The sequence below is a fragment of the Halichoerus grypus genome, chromosome 11, assembly GCF_964656455.1.
Source record: "Halichoerus grypus chromosome 11, mHalGry1.hap1.1, whole genome shotgun sequence".
Lineage (NCBI taxonomy): Eukaryota > Metazoa > Chordata > Mammalia > Carnivora > Phocidae > Halichoerus > Halichoerus grypus.
In genome coordinates, this window is record NC_135722.1 from 91,084,916 (window position 1) to 91,106,076 (window position 21,161).

At 41.9% G+C, this 21,161-nt stretch overlaps 1 protein-coding gene across 3 annotated transcripts in view; it reads left to right on the top strand.

Annotated features, from left to right (window-relative positions):
* Positions 1-21,161, top strand: part of FEZ1 (fasciculation and elongation protein zeta 1) — a 44,210-nt gene that overhangs the window by 1,119 nt on the left and 21,930 nt on the right. For all 3 annotated transcript variants that reach the window (XM_036123325.2, XM_036123323.2, XM_036123324.2), the window contains exons 2-3: positions 4,503-4,858; positions 13,453-13,552. In XM_036123325.2, the coding sequence (XP_035979218.1) occupies positions 4,548-4,858; positions 13,453-13,552 (411 nt within the window). In that variant the 5' untranslated portion in view covers positions 4,503-4,547. The remainder of the gene's footprint in view (positions 1-4,502; positions 4,859-13,452; positions 13,553-21,161) is intronic.

A 21,161-nucleotide genomic window follows, 5' to 3' on the forward strand; every position in this document is an offset into this window, starting at 1 on the left:
GGGGGGGTGGGGGTGGAGAGGGGGATGTGAAATGAGGGTGAACGGAGCAGCAGGAGGAGGGGAAAGAGGGGGAAGCAGAACCGCAAAGGGATTGCTGACTTATATGCAACGAAATACTCTTTCTGCGGAAATGGGAAGCTGGCACAGTCCTGTGTCCTGGCTGGTTTTGCTGAGCAGCAGTGGGACAACTGCGGTGGATCAGTGCAGGGCAGATTTTAGGGATGAGGCGGGTGAGGGGCTAGAAATCAACTGATCTATGGGACAGGTAATAGGAAGAAGGGGGAGATGGAATGGGGCCTCTGTGGAGGTGCAGAGGCCCAGCAGGGGGAGGCATGGTGAATTCTCCTCTGCTCCCGCTTCACTCTGCTCAGCTCAGCAAAGCAGGGAGAGAAAATTTGTTACTGCAGCCCCAAGCTGCATCATTACGCTGCAAGGGAGAGGCTTCTGTGTCTCCTACCGGGTCTCTGTTAAGCTCAGAGCCGTCTTTTCTTTTCCAAATTATACCATCTATCGGGAGCCAAAGTAAATGGAATAGATTATAGGACATAAACTATAGCCCTGCACTGTGTTCTAGGATACAGAGAAAAAGGCAAGGTGACCCTTCTGCGGTTCCCTTTCCCTGCCATTCTTCCTGCCTGCCTTTTTTTAAAAGTTGGTTTGGGAAGCGTAGAGACAGAGGATAAGCTCCGAATTGTATTAACCCTAGCTTTTCAGGGAGGAGGACTCTGAGATGAGTTGGGAGTGAAGACAGGGCCGAGCCTGTCAGGATGCAAGAGTAGGACATTTCAGTGGGGGTGCAAAGGCACCTCACCAACGGAGAAGAGCCAAAGAAAGTGAGCTAAATGAAGGACAGAAGGCGCACCGGTTCCAGAAGGGTGGCCAGCGCCAACCCAGAGGCCCTTCCTTGAGCCAGGCTCTCATGGCCTCTGCCACAGCCTGGGGTCTTTCTACAAATACCTGGCTCAGCTTGGGTGTTGAGTAACTTTCAGTTTCCAGTGCAGGCTTTTAGTTTTTGTTTCATCTCCAGGTGGTCATTCATCCAGAGCTGCTTGGCTCCTGGGTTGTGAGTCAATGAAAAGAAATCAGGCTACATTGTGGATTGTTGAGATGACCATGTTTCTGAACTCTGGAGCTGCGATATCCCGTTCTTCTTTTATAATCATCTAGGTGAATCCATTTTCTCCAGAGGCTGCCTGGGCTGAGGATAGGTGCTTTCAGCATAATCCTCCTGTTGCCAACACCCAAATCTCAATCTTTGTCTTAGATTCTGGTTAGATTGCTCTCTTGTTGCTGGTTAATAGTATAGACTGTGCCATTTCAAACTAGCACCCCACTGGTATTGCTTACTCTTTCCGGCTCCCCCTTCTGTTTTAGAGAAGAGTACAGATTTAAAGGAAGTGTAAATATCTGGAACATCAGCTGGTTAGCTTTCATGTCTCTCTGAAATGGGGCCAGTGTTCCAAGAAACTTTGACCAAATAAAATCGAAAAAAAGGTGATAAAGTTTATTCAGCAATAGTTCTCCCATTTGATCAACATTTGGAGCATTGCACATAGACTGTCATGGCAGGGGGAGTTTTTTTTTTTTTTACTTGAAACACCCTCCCCCTACATTTCCATGAAACTGAGTTATCCTCATTTTCCTAAATTCATTGACATTTATTGGCCACTACATATGCCATACATTGTGGTTAGCACCTCCAAAGATTATCTTCATTATTCTACAAAATAACCTTCAACTTAAATACTATTTTATTTTTTTTAAAGATTTATTTATTTATTTGAGAGAGAGAGAGAGAGCATGAGCAGGGGAAGGAGCAGAGGGAGAGGAAGAGAGAGAATCTTAAGCAGACTTGCCATTGAGCATGGAACCCGATGTGGGACTCCATCTCATGACCCTGAGATCATGACCGGAGCCCAAACCAAGAGTGGGATGCTTAACTGACTGAGCCACCCAGGCGCCCCTAAATACTATTTTAAACTTCATTTTATGGATGAGGAAACTGAGGCACAAATTTATCAGAGGCTGATAATTTGCCCAAGTCTCACACCTAAGAAGTGATAGGATCAGGAGGGGAACCTGGAGTCCAGGCTCTTAACCATCACAGAGTCCTGCTCTAGCCCACACAAATCCCTCACCTGTAAAGCCTTTTCTTGCTCCCTGTTATACTCTGTGATCTTTTCTCAACTTACTTTGGCACTCAGGGATTCTCAATCTTTTTTGTGCTATTGGCCCTTTTGGCAATGTAGAGAAACCTATGGGATTCTCCTCCAAACATGTTTTTAAGTGCATAAAATATAGTTATACTCAAAGAGCCCTTTTAGGGGTCTATAGACCCTAGATGAAGAATCCTCAGGAGGAGGCAGAGTCCCTGTTTCACTTACTAGCCACCTCCTGGGGTCTTAACTGTAGTCAATAATTGGCAATTAGTTGTGTATTGTTTTATAGCTGCATTGTCCAATATGGTAGCCATAGGCCACCTGTGGCTAGTCTAAATGGAAATGTATGGTGAATACACACTGGATTTCAAAGACTTAGTATGAAAAAAGAATGTAAATTGTTTCATTAATATTTTAAAATATAGATTACATTTTGAAAGGCAACCTTTTAGATATATTGGATTAAATGAAATACATTATTAAAATATATTATTAAAATTAAGATCGTTAATAAGTTATTAAAATTAACTTGCAAAGCTATTAGCTCTACACCAACACCTTCATATTTTAACAGATGAGAAAAACAGGACTCATGATGCTTGTCACTTAGCCACACATTGGCAGGTCTGTTTGGCTCTTGAGCATATGTTCTTGCCAAGATATCATACTGCTTTTATATCTCTTTATCTTGATATCTTATCATGTTGCCTTTGCGAGCCATAAATACTTAGAATATGTTTTCATGGGATGTGATGGTAATTGGCTTAATTCCAGTATAATCCCAGTAAGAGCTGGCTAGGTCCTCGCCTGGCATGACCTTTGCCTCACTTATTTAGAGTTTAAGTTTTATAGACAGAGAGGGAGAACGGCACTGCAGGGCAAAACCCCTGGTTTTTGTTGTCTGTCTGGTTCTCCTCAGGTGGTGGTTCCAATTTCAGCATCTAACTGGACCAGTAATCACACAGACAGGAGAGAAAAGTTTGGTTGCCTTTGCATTTTACAGGGAAGAAAGTGGGGTATGTAGGGAAGGGTATGATAGACAATAATGCTGGGCTGCTGAAATGGAAAAATGAGAAAATGTATGTGGGGGACAGATGATCATTTTTCAATGAGCGCACATTGATTGATTGCCTAGCTGCACGCCAGGGGGTGCTAGGAACCATGCGTGATGTCCAGAGGATGTCTGTGCCCCCTGAGGAATTTACATTAAAACTGGGGAAGGGCTTGGATATCCACATGGTTGGATAAATCACAGTTGAAGGCAGTGTATGAGGAGGACCGAGAGCCATGGAAAAGAAAGCAGGCCCGAGTATGCAGCCTTTCAGCGGGGGGTGCCCGAGATGGTTATGGAGGCTGGCCTTGCAGCGCATGGGTATTTGGGTCTCTCTCTGTCAGGATAACCAATCATTTGATCCATTCCTTTAGCCCCAGACAGAAGCTCTGTATCTTAGAAAAGCTCAGGTGCTTGTTTGAAAGTCTCTATTGGTCTATGATGTATTTATTGATAGTAATACCCAGGTCCATGAATCCCTCTCCAAAACCCTTGGGGCCAGGCATTTTAGAAAGCAGTAATAGAGTGCATATTCTGCATATCACCTCCTGGGGATTGGGGCAGCAATCACCATAATTAAAAACATTAATATTTCCGCAGCAAAACACACTAAATGGGATAAATTAAAACCATAAGCAACTTTATATTCATGTAGATCAGCTTTAGTTGCCAAGTGAGGTCAGGTCAGGTTTTGCCACCAAATAAGTTATGAAAGACTTCTGGTTTTCAGAGCATGTGGTTAAGGATGTGGACCTATGGTAATAATAATAATAATGATAATGATAATAATAATAATATTAAACGGAGAACGTATGGAACAACAATGATGTTTATTATCTTCCAGACACTGTTCTAAGCACTTACCTGGGTTTACTCCCTTAACCCTTAAGACGATCCCTTGCAGATTATTATTTCTGTCTTGAGAAAAAAATAAAAGGAAGCACAGAGAGTTAAGTAAGTTGTCAGGTTGCAACTGGTAAGGGTCAGAACAGGATGCAAACCTAGGCAGTCTGGTCCAGGGGCTGCATCTTAAACCACTGTGCTTTGTCTTTTGGAGCAGGGAACTGGAAGCAGGCATGTCTCCAAAGTTTACTCCTCTTAGGTTATTCACACTGACGACAATGTTTGAACACTTCACGTGTATAACAGTGAGCAGCAGTGATGGATACCTGGAAAGTGGAATCTTCGTTTTCAGAGGGATCCAGAGTCAGGGACTACCTGGTTATGGCTCCTCAGCAGGGCTGGCACAAAAGCCCAGTCCCAGCTCACGTTACCTTGTTTATTTCTCCTAGATAAACGAGTCCTGAGAGTTGCCCTTGTCCTATCGCTGGGCAAGAATGGAGGCCCCCCTGGTGAGTCTGGATGAAGAGTTCGAGGACCTTCGGCCCTGCTGCTCAGAGGACCGGGAGGAGAAACCACAGTGTTTCTATGGCTCATCTCCCCACCATCTAGAGGACCCCTCCCTCTCTGAGCTGGAGAATTTTTCTTCCGAAATAATCAGCTTCAAGTCCATGGAGGACCTCGTGAACGAATTTGACGAGAAGCTCAATGTCTGCTTTCGGAACTACAACGCCAAGACGGAGACACTCGCTCCCGTGAAGAATCAGTTCCAGATCCAGGAGGAGGAGGAGACCCTGCAGGACGAGGAGTAAGAAGTCTTAATTGCCCTCTGTTGCTTCAGACGCGAGCCCCGTAGTCTGGGGCTCCTTGACATAGAACTGGTTTCTGTCCGTGGGCTCGTGGCATATCACTTAGACTTTTCTGTGGTGGGGCAGGGCCCCGGTAATTGCTGACATTATACTGTTGTGTCCCTGTACAGTGACCTGAAGAGCTTTCTTAAAATGGAAACCTTAACGGAATGAAAGATTTTTAGAAAATAGGTTTTCTTTTATACGAAATGGAATTTTAGGAGCATGATCCATTTTAGGGTCTGCTATCTTCAGTTTTCTTTTTTTTTTCCTTTCCAAAGATTTATTTTGCACAAGCCTTCTATGGCTTTCTTTTTCCTCATTAAAGCACACATTTTACTTTGCTTGCATGTGGAGCTGTTTCCCTTATTATTTCTAGTAGCTTTAATTACATACATTAATTAGAATTCTTAACCCTTAGAATGCTTGCTTTCTGGGGAAAACGAAGAGGTAAACAATGGTGAACTGTTTGTTATAACAGCATTCTTCAGACTGGCTAATTTAGGGATACATTTAATAATTTCTAGAAGCACATGTTACAGGACTTTTTCCTTCGGTGCCCACTGTTCTTGGTCACACCGCTTCGAAGAATGAAGAGGTAGATGGGGCAGACTGGTGGGCAGCAAAGCAAGGTTTATTGAGTGATAGTACAAAGCTCCCGAAGAAGGAGGGGACCCGAGAGGGTTGCCCCTCCTTTTTTAAAGATTTTATTTATTTGAGAGAGGGAGCATGAGAGAGAGCACAAGCAGTGGGGAGGGGCAGAGGGAGAGGGAGAAGCAGATCCCCCACTGAGCAGGGAGCCTGATGCAGGGCTCCATCCCAGGACCCCCGAAATCATGACCTGAGCCGAAGGCAGACACTTAACCAACTGAGCCACCCAGGTACCCCTTCAGCTTTCTTTCTATCAGTAGTAATCCACCCAGATACTAGAAATAAGGACCAGGAAAAAATTATTTAACTGTGACAGAGGAATCTGTCACTGGAACAATTTGCTTCAAGAAACAGCAGAATTATGAAAATCACCCGTTTACAAACCCTCCTCAGGACTGGAAAGTCGTCTACAAATGTTAAGATATGTCCAAACAAGAAAGCATACAAACTGAACTGAGAGCCCAGGGAATTACCTTGGGCACAATAAAGGTGATAATTAGGTGACCTGGCTTTTGAGGAGGCAGAGTCCCTGTGTCACTTACTAGCCACCTCCTGGGGTCTTAACTGTAGTCAAGAAAAGGGCTTTGAGAAAAGTGCTGTTTGAGGAATGACTAGAAAAACAAGAAGGGGTTAATTTGGTACATAAATTAAAGAAGGGTGTTTTGGGCACTTAATAAAAACAGGCCTGAATTCCCTATAGAGAGAAAATATGCATCAATTTTTTTTTAAGATTTTTAATTTATTTGACGGAGAGAGACACAGCGAGAGAGGGAACACAAGCAGGGGGAGTGGGAGAGGGAGAAGCAGGCTTCCCGCGGAGCAGGGAGCCCGATGCGGGGCTCGATGCGGGGCTCGATGCGGGGCTCGATGCGGGGCTCGATGCGGGGCTCGATCCCAGGACCCTGGGATCATGGCCTGAGCCGAAGGCAGACGCTTAACGGCTGAGCCACTCAGGCGCCCCTGCCTCAGTTGTTCTTAAGGAATCACACAAGAAACGTCAAGTAGTTGTAATGCAACCCTGGAGCAATTGGGCTTTTGGTTTCTCTTTTTATGAACTTGAGCCGGGGGAGGGGGGAGTGTTGCCCATAAATAAGTGGGGTAAAAGGGCGTGTCCAAGACAAGGGAGCCTGACCTGTGTGGGAGGCAGTTGCTGACTTGATGACCCTGTGAGTGTACCCGGGCTCTGTGTCTGTCTGTCTCATTCACTATTATATCCCCATGTCTAATATAGGGCTTGGTTGTGTGTTAAGTAATCCAGGAATATTTTTTGAATGAAATACTGAATGTCGAATGAATTGGGTGAGCCATTATGGCTGGCCTTGTAGGTGAAGGTAATGCATTTCCAGATCCACACCATTTCCTTCTCTCCTTTTTAATTAATGTTGGCCTGAAGTCATGATCAGAGAGAACATTTTACTCTGGTGACCAGTACTGTAACTGTGAGCCATGTGTTTTAATTCAATTTTAAGTTTGAAACTGATTCTTAAATTCTGAGCCTGTTATAATTTGTTCAACTTCTGTAAGTCTAAAAAGAATGGCTCTGGGGCTTTATTATACAGAGTATTTTTTTCATTCCTGGTGCAATGAACTAGAAACACAAAGACTGTGAATTATAATTTTCATACTCTTGCTAACTCACTGTGTGACCTTGTGCTAGTCACTTAACTCTAGTCGACTGTGTGGGTCCTCATCTTGGAAACCTCCAGAGTTCAATCTTGATGAAGCGGGGCTAAGGACTTGGAAAGAACCTAGTTCCTTACCTCACCCAGGCTGTGCTCTGAAAATGACATTTTATTTATTTTTTTAAATATTATTCTTCTTTTGATTTTTTTTTAAGATTTTATTTATTTGATAGAGAGAGACAGCAAGAGAGGGAACACAAGCAGGAGGAGTGGGAGAGGGAGAAGCAGGCTTCCTGCGGAGCAGGGAGCCCGATGCGGGGCTGGATCCCAGGACCCTGGGATCATGACCTGAGCCGAAGGCAGACGCTTAACGACTGAGCCACCCAGGCGCCCCTGAAAATGACATTTTAAGATGCGTCCCATTCCTTTTGCTTCCAACAAATCATTTCTTCCCTATCTAACCACCCTCCCCCGCCCGCCGCTGCTCCCCACTGCCTCATTAAAGATGAAGGCCCAGTGAGCAGGTTCTTACTCTCTTCTAGCACATTAGCAGAGGCCACTCAATGTTAATTACCATCACATGGGGTTATTGGTCCGCTCACCCTGATTTTTCTGACTTGCCTGCCTCATTGACTGCCTCAGCTAAAAGATCAAAGGTTGAATATTTCCTTAGAGATAAGGTACAGTTTGGGGATAGCATAGAGGGAGGAAGCCGGGAACAGAGAAATTAACACTGCGCTTTCTAGGCGGTCAATGTATCTAAACCTTTCCAACTTAAAATAAAAATCAGAGTTAAATTGCACATTTTGCCTATAGATACCTATCCAGACACAGTAAAATTATAAACTATAAAATTATGATGGAGTAAGGAAAAAGATAATTTAATATCTAATCTGGTTATGATTCTCCTGAGCATAGCTTGTGATAAACTTGCCTAGGTTTGATATTGGGATGGGTATTTCATCCACAAATGGACTGAAAGTGTTTTGGCTGGGTTAGAGCTAAATAATAGAAATATAAAACAAAAGCTGTGGGGGCACCTGGGTGGCTCAGTTGGTTAAGTGTCTGCCTTCAGCTCAGGTCATGATCCCGGGGTCCTGGGATCGAGCCCCGCATCAGGCTCCCTGCTCGGCGGGAAGCCTGCTTCTCCCTCTGCCTCTGTCATTCCCCTGCTTGTGTTCTCTCTTGCTCTCTCTCTCTCTGACAAATAAATAAACAAAATCTTTAAAAAAAACCAACAAACAACAAAAACTGTGAAATTCTTAGTCAAACTGACCTCCTTAAAGATAGCACAAGTCATAAAGCGAGTGCAGTAATTCCCTTTAAAGTTTGGATTTCTTTCCTTCTCATGTGGAACTATTTGGCCAATAGGGAATTGAGATGTCAACTCTGATTTGTCAGGGCGTGGAAGTTTTAGATACTACAAGAGAGTCAAATTTGAATAGCTATTTCCTGGTTGTAAGTTTAGAAACTTCCAGAATCTGTTCTTTGCACATGTGTGATCATCCTTTCCTTTGTCATAAGAGATTGAATATGGAGGCCAGAGACCCTTTAGGGACCTCAGCCCACCGCCTGCCTCACTGGGGTTGTGATAGGCCCTGGATGCAGAGGGGCCAAACATGTGAGAACAATCACAGTTTCCTGTTCTTTAGATAGAATTATTGGGTTAAAGGTGTTAAAAATAAAGTCTACACGGGGTTGCGCCTGTCTGGCTCGGTCGGAAGAGCATGAAACTATTGATCTTGGGGTTGTGAGTTCTAGCCCCACGCTGGGTGTAGAGATGACTTAAATAAGTAAAAACTTAAAATCAAATAAAATCCACACGGTAAATAAATACCCCGTAGTCAGCCATACTTGAAGGTGAAGACAAGTAAATACCAAATACTCAGGATAGGGAAAGCCGATGGATAAGTGATTTTTAAGAAAGTTATTTCTCTTCTCAGAGGTGGTTTCCCCAGAGGGCAGAGGTAGTATTGATTCCAGTTAAGTCCTTGAAAGAATCTAAAAAGTTGTTCAAAGCCATTATGTGCTAATAATAATTCCTAAGTCTTAACTGCGAAACAAGTATTAACAAACTCACGTGAACACACAGCCAAGTGTGGCTATCGGCTTGACTGGACACAAAACACTGGCTGAGGGCAGGAGCCAGCCTTGAGGGTATTAAGGGAAATGTTATCAAATTGGAATTCTAGTAAGCCCTCTAGGCTAGCTCCCTGCCATATTGTCAAGAATAGGTACAAAGAGGGGTGCGTGCGTGTGTGTGTGTGTGCGTGTGCGTGTGTGCGTGTGTGTATGTGTGCGTGTGCGTGTGTGTGCGTGTGTGTGTTGGGGGCTGGGCAGGACTCACGGAGCCTTGATGGCCATGTTGCCAGTAGACCCAGATCTTTGTATTCGGGTCCTGTCACAACCCATCCTGCTCAGTCCGTTCACTCTGCCAGTGTCCGTTTCCGAATCCCCAGCCCTGTATGGTGAAAGAGAGTTTAGTCCGTTCCATAGGCACCTAACTAAGCCCAGGCCCTAAACCACGCACATGAAGAGCCTCTTCTGTCATTACAGGGACTGAGAGAGCAAATTGAATCGCGGGTGCCATGGCAGCATAATGACAGGAATTGAGGCAACCTGTTTAATCTTGGCTCTTTGATAACAGATCTAGGAGGTAACATTCAGAGTCTCCCTTCCCCAAGATAAGAGTAAGTAGCGGGGTGCTTCTCAGGGAAGTAGAATTTCACGGTCCCCCTCAGGGTGCCTATGAAAGGGAGTATATTCATTCCCAAGGCCCCTGCTGTGGGAGAACAGATAGCCTCTCTCGGGAAGAAAGCCCTTCCCATTCTCTTCCTCACAAAAGCTTTGTGTTTTTCCCTCCCACCACTGGCTCTTCGCTCCCATGGCTGGCTGCCTGCCGTGAGTGTTCTGCCTTTGGCTTCCATTTAACCGTCGCTGGGGCAGGAGAGCTAGACCGGAAGCCCTCATGGCCCCCGCTGCCCTCACCGTTCCTCCTTCTGTAGACCGATGAAAGCATCCTGTCCAAGGATAATGTAGTTAGAGATCTTTCACGCAGAGCCGGTTTCTGACCTGCTGTTCTAGCTTGTGATTGGGAACTTGGTATATTATTCTCATGCCCGTGCCAGTGCCCATCACAAAATTATAAAGAATCGGAATAGTTATGTGGTTAGGAATATAGGCTCTGTAGCCATATTGCCCAGTTTCAAATCCCACCTCTGCAATCACTGGCTGTGTGAACTTGGACAAGTTAACGGACTTCTCTGTTTCAGTTTTTTTCTCCTTAGGATCTGCCTTATAGAGTTGTGAGGCATGAATGAATTGATCCACAGAAAGGTTTAGAAGAGTATCTGGCTTATAGTCAATGCCCGTGAAGTGTTGGCTGCTAGTGTTGTTATTGTTACGTGGGCACTGAATGGATGTGGGAGTGTGGGAAGGTATGTGAGCAATTACAGGGAGACAGAGTCACTCCATCTTAAAGGTTCTTTATGAACCTCAAAGGGGAACGAGTACTTCAGAAAAGAAGAAGAAAATTCGGACAAAACAGGGAAGAATGGGGATCGTTTGAAATCCTGAGGAGACAAGTGTGTACGGAATCATCCCTAAAAATCTAGAATTAGAAGATGAAATCCAGAGCATGTCAGTGAAGGCTCACATGAGAAAAGTTGCCCCTCCCTACGTGATTTCACAGAGTCCCTACTTGTCATTTTAAGAATGCACACAGTTTCAAGGTCATTGGCAAGTGTGCAGTTCATTAAAGTTCCCAGCTTCTATCCAGCCTAGGAGAGGCACAAAAGGCTCCTGGCTATTTTGGGCTTTGCTGAATTTCATTTTCCCAGGCACTTGATGCGGGGACAAATCCGAAGGTCAATGCCCGCATGCTTGTTGTTGATTCTTGCAGCAGAGAATGTAACGCAGCGATGCAAGGAGTGGTCCGCTGGCCTTCCCCGTGGGTGTGGTGCTTGGAGTTTTGTCTTGGAGACAGCAAATCATGTTTGCCTCTTGGCTTTAGAATGCTACTGAGACTTGGCGTTTAGCATTAGGCTGGATTAATGAAGCTCTAATGGTGCCTGATGGAGATTGGATTATCACCCATGTTTAAGAAGCAGACTCTGAAATCCTGCTGAATGGATGTCTAATGAACACTTGATGAGTCCTCTCAAAGTGCTTTCTTGTAATTGTAGGAAAATAACGAATAAGCGGATCACCCAAGCACGGCTATGAAATTGTGTTTTCTTGAGTTCCTTCAATGTGCTTCATGACCGATTGTACACCTTGCGCAACTACGAAAAATCTCTTTGCTTCTATGCCCATAAATCATATATCATTCTGGATTTTACGTGTGTTAAGAGCACTCCCCTGTCCAGATTTCGAGTGTCTGTGCTCTTGTCCATCCTGCACTTACCTTTTCAGCATCTTACCCTGGATTTTGTCATGTTTTGAATTTGATCCATATGTATACGTAGTTGCTTATTTTTAAATGGCTGTTTCTTTATATTAGTCAATCTAAATAAAGTTTACTTTCTTAGACCTTGTTTTCATAGGTATCGCTCATGTTTGACATGCATAGGCACCTGAGGGAGATTGCATAGAGCCCTCATTTATCATTAGGTAATATTAACTCAAGCGTCACTGGCTACCTTGGATGGCATTATTTTAGGAATTTGGTTTACTGATTTACATTAATCTCTCAGTGTTGACTCATTTGTTTATTTTCCTGTGTGTGAGAGTTTGTGACTTTAGGTAATTTCCCCTAACCCCCAAGAACTCTTTCTGAGATAAGTGAGTTAAATGACCTGAATTGTAGAAAAGGGTTTCTTATAATGCACATATCGGAATTTTTAAAAGAAATGTAATAAAGGGAACCCCATCTTCCCTCACTAAAAACCAACTGTTAGAGGGTATTTTTTTTTTTTTAAGATTTTATTTGTTTATCTGACAGAGAGAGAGAGAACAAGTAGGCAGAGAGACAGGCAGAGGGAGAGGGAGAAGCAGGTTCCCCGCTGAGCAGGGAGCCCGATGCGGGGCTCGATCCCAGGACCCCGGGATCATGACCTGAGCCGGAGGCAGCCGCTTAACCGGCTGAGCCACCCAGGCGCCCCTGTTAGAGGGTATTGATTGATTCCTTTCATATATTTGCCTTAGAGTGTCCACGACGGAGACTTATATTGCTAGAGGGAGGCATTGTGCCACCTGTGGGCTCAATAGAGCATTTTGGGTAATAAGTAAGCAGGAATAGCATTGGCATTATCCCCTTAGCTACATTAGATGTCAAGGAGTTAATTCTTGACCATTTAGATTGCAGGCCTCTGAAATTGAAATGCATCTAAACTCTATGATGGCCCTGATCTTAATGAGATTCAGCCAGAAAATCTACCCCGATATCCACCTGCCTCTATCTATCTAATCTATCTATCTATCTATCTATCATGGTCTTCCTCCTTCTCTCTCAATCTTCTTTGCCCATAGGAAAGGAAAGGAAACATGGGTATTTTTTTTTAAGATTTTATTTATTTATTTGACAGAGACAAAGCGAGAGAGGGAACACAAGCAGGGGGAGTGGAAGAGGGAGAAGCAGGCTTCCCACTGAGCAGGGAGCCCAATGTGGGATTCTATCCCAGGACCCTGGGATCATGACCTGAAGCCAAAGGCAGACGCTTAATGACTGAGCCACCCAGGTGCCTCCAACATGGGCATTTCTTTCTTTTCTCTTCTTTTTTTAAAGATTTTATTTATCTATTTGACACAGAGAGAGCACAAGCAGGGAAGCGGCAGGCAGAGAGAGAAGCAGACCCCCTGCTGAGCAGGGAGCCCGATGCGGGACTCGATCCCAGGACCCTGGGATCATGACCTGAGCCGAAGGCAGACACTTAACCGACTAAGCCACCCAGTCGCCTCCAACATGGGCATTTCTTAGGTTCATGACACATGAACTATTTGGTTGAGGGGCAGATTTATTTTCAGGGGCAATTTATTTTTTGCCAGAGGTGATTTGATTGTAGACTCTACCATTTATATCTCAATGGGGAGAAAGCCCTCTTCTCTTAAGCAAGCACCTTTCATGCTGAAACCCCTGGCCAGGGTCCATTCTCTTGGCTCTTTCTCTTCTGGTAGTGCCTTTAATTCCATTTCCAAGCTGCTTTGCTCTTGCATGCTGGAAGGCAGATGATCTCAGCCTGGCACACACAGAAGCCTCTCTCCTCCACTGGCCCAGCTCTTCCTTCCTCCAGGCGGGGCCAGGCCACAGATGTGCGCTAATAAGAGCTTCTCTTTGTTTACAGGGTTTGGGATGCTCTGACAGAGAATTACATCCCTTCACTCTCAGAAGACTGGAGGGACCCAAACATGGAGGCTCTGAATGGCAACAGCTCTGATATTGAGGTACCTCTCTGGGGCCCCTTACTTAATAAGGCTTGAGAAGATGTGGATTCCAGTTAGAAAATCATTCAGTAATTCAGCAGTCTTCCCCATTAGGTAATGAAGCTCAGCAACAGCTCTAAAACCTTGCTGGGAAGGCAGGAGTTGTGGAGGAGGTGAAGAATAAGATGAGGGGACATCCAGTGTATACGAGGTGATCCAAATGGCTATCCGTAAAAAGTGTAAATGCAAATTACTCTGTGGTTGATCTGTGTCCTGCAACGTGCAAAATAAGGTGGTCTGAAGTAAGAGGAGGAGAGTGACCATAACAGGCTTCTCTTGTGTTCAAATAATAATGATTAAAAAAAAAAAATCAAGTTTTTCTATCTAAAATGAACTGTTCAGTACCACCAAAAACAAGATGGCAAATACTGATAGATTTGTGGCAAGGTCAAAGCCTGGCAAATGACCAAAGCTGGGGCCTAGACATTAGTGAGGTGGCCACTCAGTGGAGAGTGGCCAATGAGACGGTTATAGACTCAACCAAGAAGATGTTTATGCAGCTGAACCTGAGTCACATTCTGTGCTTACTGATGCCAAAGAAGAAAGTAGCCTAAAGGCTTCTGAATAAAGAGAATACTTGTTTTGAGTTGATTTGCATGGGCTAAGGAGTGACCTTTCAGAAGATCCAAATGGCCCTTCCTAGCTGAATCTACGTATAGAAAAGTAAAATCATTTAATAGCTCTGTCCTTCCTAAAAGCCGATTTCTGCCTTGCTTGGTTTTCTAGTTTCAGCTGTACAGGAAATTTGACAAATTCTTATCAGGAAGGGCTGTTACGCCCTGTGGGCTCAGCAAATGATGGAAAGGGAGGTGGATCTCATCTTCCTAGGTCCTCCAGAATTGAGTCCAAGTAAAAGAGCAAGAGACACATTTCCCTTACTGGGCGATATTTCTGCAGATCATTGCCCCAAATAGCACAGCAAAGAGATCAGCAGTTGGCTGATTTGTTGAAAAGGTGGCTGTACAACCTTAACTCTTTTAATAATTAGCAATCCAAAATTCTCAAAACCTCAAGGTTTCACTGATGGGGTAGGTCAGGTGGCGACTTTGACACTAGGAGATTCGGGACAAGCCTACTCAGTGTGAATACAGGACGCTGTGTCCCAAGTCCTGTTTTGGCTCCCGACTGCTTGTTTTCTCTTGAGATGCTAATGTATATCCTTACCCCAGATGCAAAGGACAAGGAGGCAACCATGGAATAAATCTAATTACTGAAATAAAATCAGGTCCATCATGGTGCAAAAGGCAGATTTTGCTTTGTTATCTCTTTGGCCACCTTTCCAACTCATTTTGTAGATTAAGCCAAAGGATGTATAAGATAGCCTGCCCTTCATAAGGTCTCTAATTTATCCTCATTTGCAGATTTCCCTCAAGAGGTTTAATATTTCAGGGCAAATTGAATGACCCTGAGAAGGATGATCTTGAGTTCCACTCCTTGTGAAATTTCTTCCATCCAACCCATGGGAAAATGACAAGGTAGCAAAAGTGGATGGATTAAGGCTGTTTTATTTCATCTCCTTTATTATTGGGATTCATTACAGTAGAAGCTCTTTTAACTGACCTCAGTTTAAATGATTTGCTAGATTAACCAGCGCTCTGTATTCCTGTAAGAGAGCGGCCAACCCAGTGCCCTTGACTTGCTGAATGCACACAGCTGGTAGGCTTCTTTGAGCAAGCCCTCATAGCTCTTCTTCTACTTAAGTGGTTCATCGCCAAGAATCAGTTGTGTTTGTTCCCAAACCTCTTTATGCTTGTCCTTGTGACTCTAAGAAATGTAATCAAACATTATAGAAGCTGTTGGATTATGACAGCAAAGAGAGTCGTGTTTTGCTCTTTTAAATCAAAGTAACACATGTACATAGTCTTTTTCTTAAAAAATATTTTATTTATTTATTTGAGATAGAGCGAGAGAAAACATGAACGTGGGCGGGGGGCTGGGAGGGGAAGGGATAGAGGGAGAGGGAGATGCAGGCTCTCCACTGAGCAGGGAGCCTGATGTGGGGCTCAATCCCAGGACGCTGAGATCATGACCTGAGCTGAAGGCAGACGCTTAACCGACTGAACCACCCAGGCGCCCCACACATGTACATAGTCTTGAAAGTCAAATAATACTTTAAAAATATTATAAGACCTAAAGCCTCCCCCCCTCCCCTGCCACCAGCAGCTCCTGAATTGTCTTTCTTACTCCAAAGAGGCAACCACTTTTATTTCTTTTGGCATATACCTCAAATTTTCTAAGTAACACATTTATATTGCTGTTCGCTTGATGATTAAAATCAACAGTTTGGGCTGTTATCTATTAACTTTATACTATAGAAGATAAGATTTAACATTTTCACACCACCTCAAATATTCACACTTAGCCTTCCCCCTTCTAATAGAGGGTTGTCACCAATTTATAGTGAAATCAATATTAAATATATAAACTATCATAGCTATGTAAATACTATTTCTTACTGAATCATATAGTGTTGTATAAGAATATTTCTTATCTTATACAACCTTTTGTTTAACTTGGAGTAAAGAATTACCTTGTTTTTTATTTGTTTAATTTTCTGTATACCTATCTATCAGTAGTTCAACCCCAAACTCTGAGTGAAATTTAAATCTCACAATATGGTTAAAAAAAACCCAGACATTCAGGGGTGCCTGGGTGGCTTAGTTGGTTGGACGTCTGCCTTCAGCTCAGGTAGTGATCTCAGGGTCCTGGGATGGAGCCCTGCATCCGCATCAGGCTCCCTGCTCAGCGGGCAGTATGCTTCTCCCTCTGCGTCTGCCCCTCCCCCCACCTCCCTTGTGCTCTCTCTCTCTCTCTGTCAAATAAATAAATAAAATCTTAAAAAAAAAATCAGACATTCTGTCAATTCTTTTTTTTTTTTTTTTGTCTTGAAAACATCCAAATGAGTACCTCCATCTTTCTACTATAAACTAGTCTGGTTGTATTCTAGATCTAGTGCACGGCTATTGTCGTGGGACTTTCCTTCACTTTCATCCCCGGGGTTCTTCCTGCCTGATTGCTGTATTTTTTTATCTTTCTGGGTATATTCCCTTGTTTTGGTGGGAAAAAAAATTCACTATATTCTTGAGAAAGGGTATAGAGGAATATGTTTTTTAGACTATAGTAGAATGTCTTTATTTTCCTGTCATATACTTGATTGAGAGTTTGATTTGATAATTATTTTAGATTGCAAATTTTTTTTTACCTGGAATTCTGAAGGCATTGTTCTCTTATCTTCCAGCTTTCCCTTGCTGTTGAGAAGCCCTCAAATCCATTCTGATTCTCCTTTTATATGTGACTCTCTTTTGGTTCTTTCTGAAAGTGTTTAGGATCTTCTTTTTTCTTTCTCATTTGAAATTTTCCATTGATGTGCCTTATAGTGAGATCCCCGCCCCCCATTCATTCTGCATTATACTTCGTGGGCCCTTTCAGCCTGGAAGCTCATGACTAAATTGTGGCATGTTTTCTTGTGTTATTTCTCTGAAGATGAATTATTTCTGTTTTCTGCCTCTATTGAGATGATTATGTATGGAGTTCTCTCCTTTATGATGTTAATGGGATAAATGACATGAATTGATTCTCAAATATTAAGTCAACCTTGCATTATTGAGATAAACCCAACTTGGTCGTGGTGTATTATTCTTTTCTTTTATTTCATTGTGTGGTTTTCTTTTTTTTCTCATAGCTTTACTGAAGGATGATTGGCATACAATAAATGGCACATTTTAAAGTTTTCAATTTGATAAGTTTTGACCATATGTATACATCCGTGAAACTATCACCACAATCAGGATATCAAGCATATCCATTAACCGCTCCCTTTCACCCCCCAATCTCCAGGCAACTCATTTCTGTCACTATAGGTTAGTTTGCATTTTCTAGAATTTTGTATAAATGGAATCATGCAGCAGATACTCTTTTTTTTTTGGTCTGGCTTTTAAAAACTCAGTATAGTTATTTAGATATTCATCCATATTTTGCTTATATCAACAGTTCACTCCTTTTTATTGCTGAGGGGTGTTCGCATTATAGAGATATACCATAATTGGCTTATTCATTCACCTGTTGATGAATATTTGGGTTGTTTGTGAATATTGTAAATAAAGCTATTATGAATATTCTTGCCTAAGTCTGTTTGTAGACCTATGTCTCCATTTCTCTTGGGTAAAAAAATCCTATGAGTGGAATGTTGCGGTCTTATGGTAAATGTATGACATTTTTAAGAATCTGCCAAACTGTTTTCCAATTTGAGAACTCCAGTTAGTCCACATCCTCACCAACACCTGTTATGGACAGCCTTTAACATTTTAGACATTGGAGTAGGTATATAGAGTACCTTGTTTTGGTTAAATTTGCACTTCCTTAGTAACATGATATTGAACATCTTTTCATGTGCTTAGTTATAATCTGTGTATCTTCTTCAGTGAATCCTTTGCCCACTGTGTATTCTTAAGTTGCTATTGTTCCTTATATTAAAAGATAAAATAGGCATACTAAAATTTTAAGAGTTTATTTAAGTAAGATCAAATTGGACAGCCCCAAACCCAAAGTGCTTAGGAGTGCTCCACCAACGGGAACTAGAGGAACAACTTTTATATAGAAAAGGTGGAAGCAAAGGAAGAAAATTATTTGATTGGCTATAGCTTAAATAGTTATATTATTTGGGAAAGCCTAGCTGGCTGTTTGTGACTGGTTGTTCTTTGATTTGAATTCTTACCCTTGAGGCATTAGAGGCTTAGGTTTTGGTTTGCTTGGTAGGCTATTAAGGCATTAAAACCACCTCAGTCTAATGGCTTCCTTGTTTAATTAACACATACATTCTAGATATAGTCCTTTGTCTGATATATGTTTTTTTTTTTTTAAAGATTTTATTTATTTATTTGACAGAGAGAGACACAGCAAGAGAGGGAACACAAGCAGGGGGAGTGGGAGAGGGAGAAGCAGGCTTCCCGCGGAGCAGGGAGCCCGATGTGGGGTTTGATCCCAGGACCCTGGGATCATGACCTGAGCCGAAGGCAGACGCTTAACGACTGAGCCACCCAGGCGCCCCTGTCTGATATATGCTTTATGCACATCTTTTTGTCTGTGGATTGCCTTTTAACTTTTTAAACCTATTTTGAAGGTCAAGTGTTTCTTAAATGTGATGAAGCCCAATTTGTTGCTTTTTTCTTTTTATAGTTTGTGCTTTGTGTGCAGTATTTAAGTAGTCATTCATATTTTTTTAGAAGTCTTCTAGAAGTTGTATAGTTTTAGCTCGTCTGTGGCTTATGATTCATTTCAAGTTAGTTTCTGTATATGGTGTAAGGTAAGGGTCAAAGTTCATTTGTGTGTGTGTGTGTGTGTGTGTGTGTGTGTGTCTATCCAATTATTCTGGTACTACTAATTGGAAATATTGTTCTTTCCCTATTAAATTGTCTTGGCACCTTTGTCGAAAATCAATTGACCATATATGTGTGGATCTATTTCTGAATTCTTTATTCTGTTTCGTTGATGTATGTCTATCTCTATGCCGATACCATGCTGTCATCATTACTATAGCTTTGTGATAAGTCTTGACATAAAGTAGTACAGCTGCTGACCCTTGAACAACACAGGTTTAAACTGTGTGAGCCCACTTACATGTGGATATTTTGGGGGAAAAACAGTACTGTACTATAAATGTGTTTTCTCTTCCTTATGATTTTCTTCATAACATTTTTTTTCTCTCAAGCTTACTTTATTGTAAGAATACAGTATATAATACATATAAAATACCAAATATGTGTTAATCAGCTGTCTATACTATCAGTAAGGTTTCTGTCAACTTAACCAGTAGTTAAGTTTTGGTGGAGTCAGAAGTTATATGTGGATTTTTGACAGCGCCGGGCATCCGCACCCCGAGGGTCATTGTTCGAGGGTCAACTAGTATATGTCTTTCAACTTTGTTCTTTTTTTTTTGAAGTTGTTTTGGCTATTTTTGGTCCTTTGCATTTCCATATAAATTTTGGAATCAGCTAATTAATTCCTCTAAGTTGCTGGAAATTCAACTTGTGATGTGTTAAATCCATAGATCAATTTATATATGTAGATCAATTTATATGTTAATGTGGTGAATTACACGAATTGATTTTCAAATATTAAACCAACCTTTCATTCTTAAGATAAACCCCACTTAGTCATGATATAGTATCCATTTTATATAATGTGGGATCTGATTTGCTAATATTTTATTAAAGATTTTTGTGTCTCTGTTCACAAGGAATCTTTTTCTGTAATTTTCTTGTAATGTCACAACATGAATTGGGAATTTTTCTTTCTCTAGTTTCTGAAAAAGTTTGTCTTAGATTCGTATTATTTCTCCCTTACATGTTTGGTAGACTACACCAGCGAAACCATCTGGACCAGGGGTTTTCTCTGTGGAAGGTTTTTGATGACGCATTCAATTTCTTAAATAAATATAGGGGTGTTCAGATTTTCTGTTTCTTCCTTCAGTTGATTTTGGTAAATAGTGTTTTTCACGGAATTTTTTCATTTAATCTAAGTAATTGAAGTATTGACCTTCTGTTCCTCCAGTTGATTTTGGTAGTGTTTTTCAGGAAATTTTTTCATGTAATCTAATTAATTGAAGTATTGACCACAAAGTTGTTTATGATATGCTCTTATTATTTTAATGTTAGTAAGATCTACAGATCTTACTATAGTGATATTCTCCTTTTTATTTCCGATCTGCTAATTTGTGTTTTCTTCTTCTCTCCCTCTCCTTCCCTTCTTCTCTCTTCAGTCTAGTTATGGGTTTATCACTTTTTTTTGTGGGGGGGGGTTATCACTTTTATTAATCTCTCCAGAGAACCACTCTTGGTTTCTTTTTTTCCTCTGTTGTTTGTTCATTTTCTAATCTGTTGATTTCTTTCCTTAACTTTATTATTTCCTTCCTTATACTTACTAGGGTCTTACTAAGCCTTTTAAGGTGGGAGCTTAGATCAGATTTTAAACTTTAAAAATAATTGTCTTAGTCCATCCAGGCTGCTATAACAAAATACTACAGACAGGGTGGCTTATAAACAACAGAAATTTATTTCTCACAGTTAAGGAGACTGGACATCCAAGATCAGGGTGCCAGCATGATTAGGTTCTGGAAAAGGTGCTCTTCTGGCTTGCAGACTGCCAGTTTCTGGCTGTGTTCTTACATGGTACAAGGAATCTCAGGAGCTCTGTGGAGCCTCTTTTATAAAGTACCAATCCCATTCATGAGGACTCTACCTTTATGCCTAAGCAAATCCCTGAGGCCCCACCTCTTAATACCATCACGTTGGGCATTAAGATATCAACAAATGAATTTTGGGAGGACACAAGCATTCAGACTGGCAACAACATTAAGCACCTTAAAATAATAAAATTTCCTTTAAGCATTGCTTTACCTGAATCCCACAATTTTAAGATGGTATGTTTTTACTAACCTCAGTTTGAAATATTTTCTAATTTCTCTTGTAATTTCTTCTTTGACCTATGGGTTATTTAGATGTATGTTACTTAATTTCAAAATGTTTGGGGATTTTATAGTTATCATTTTGTATTGATTTCTGATTTAATCTTA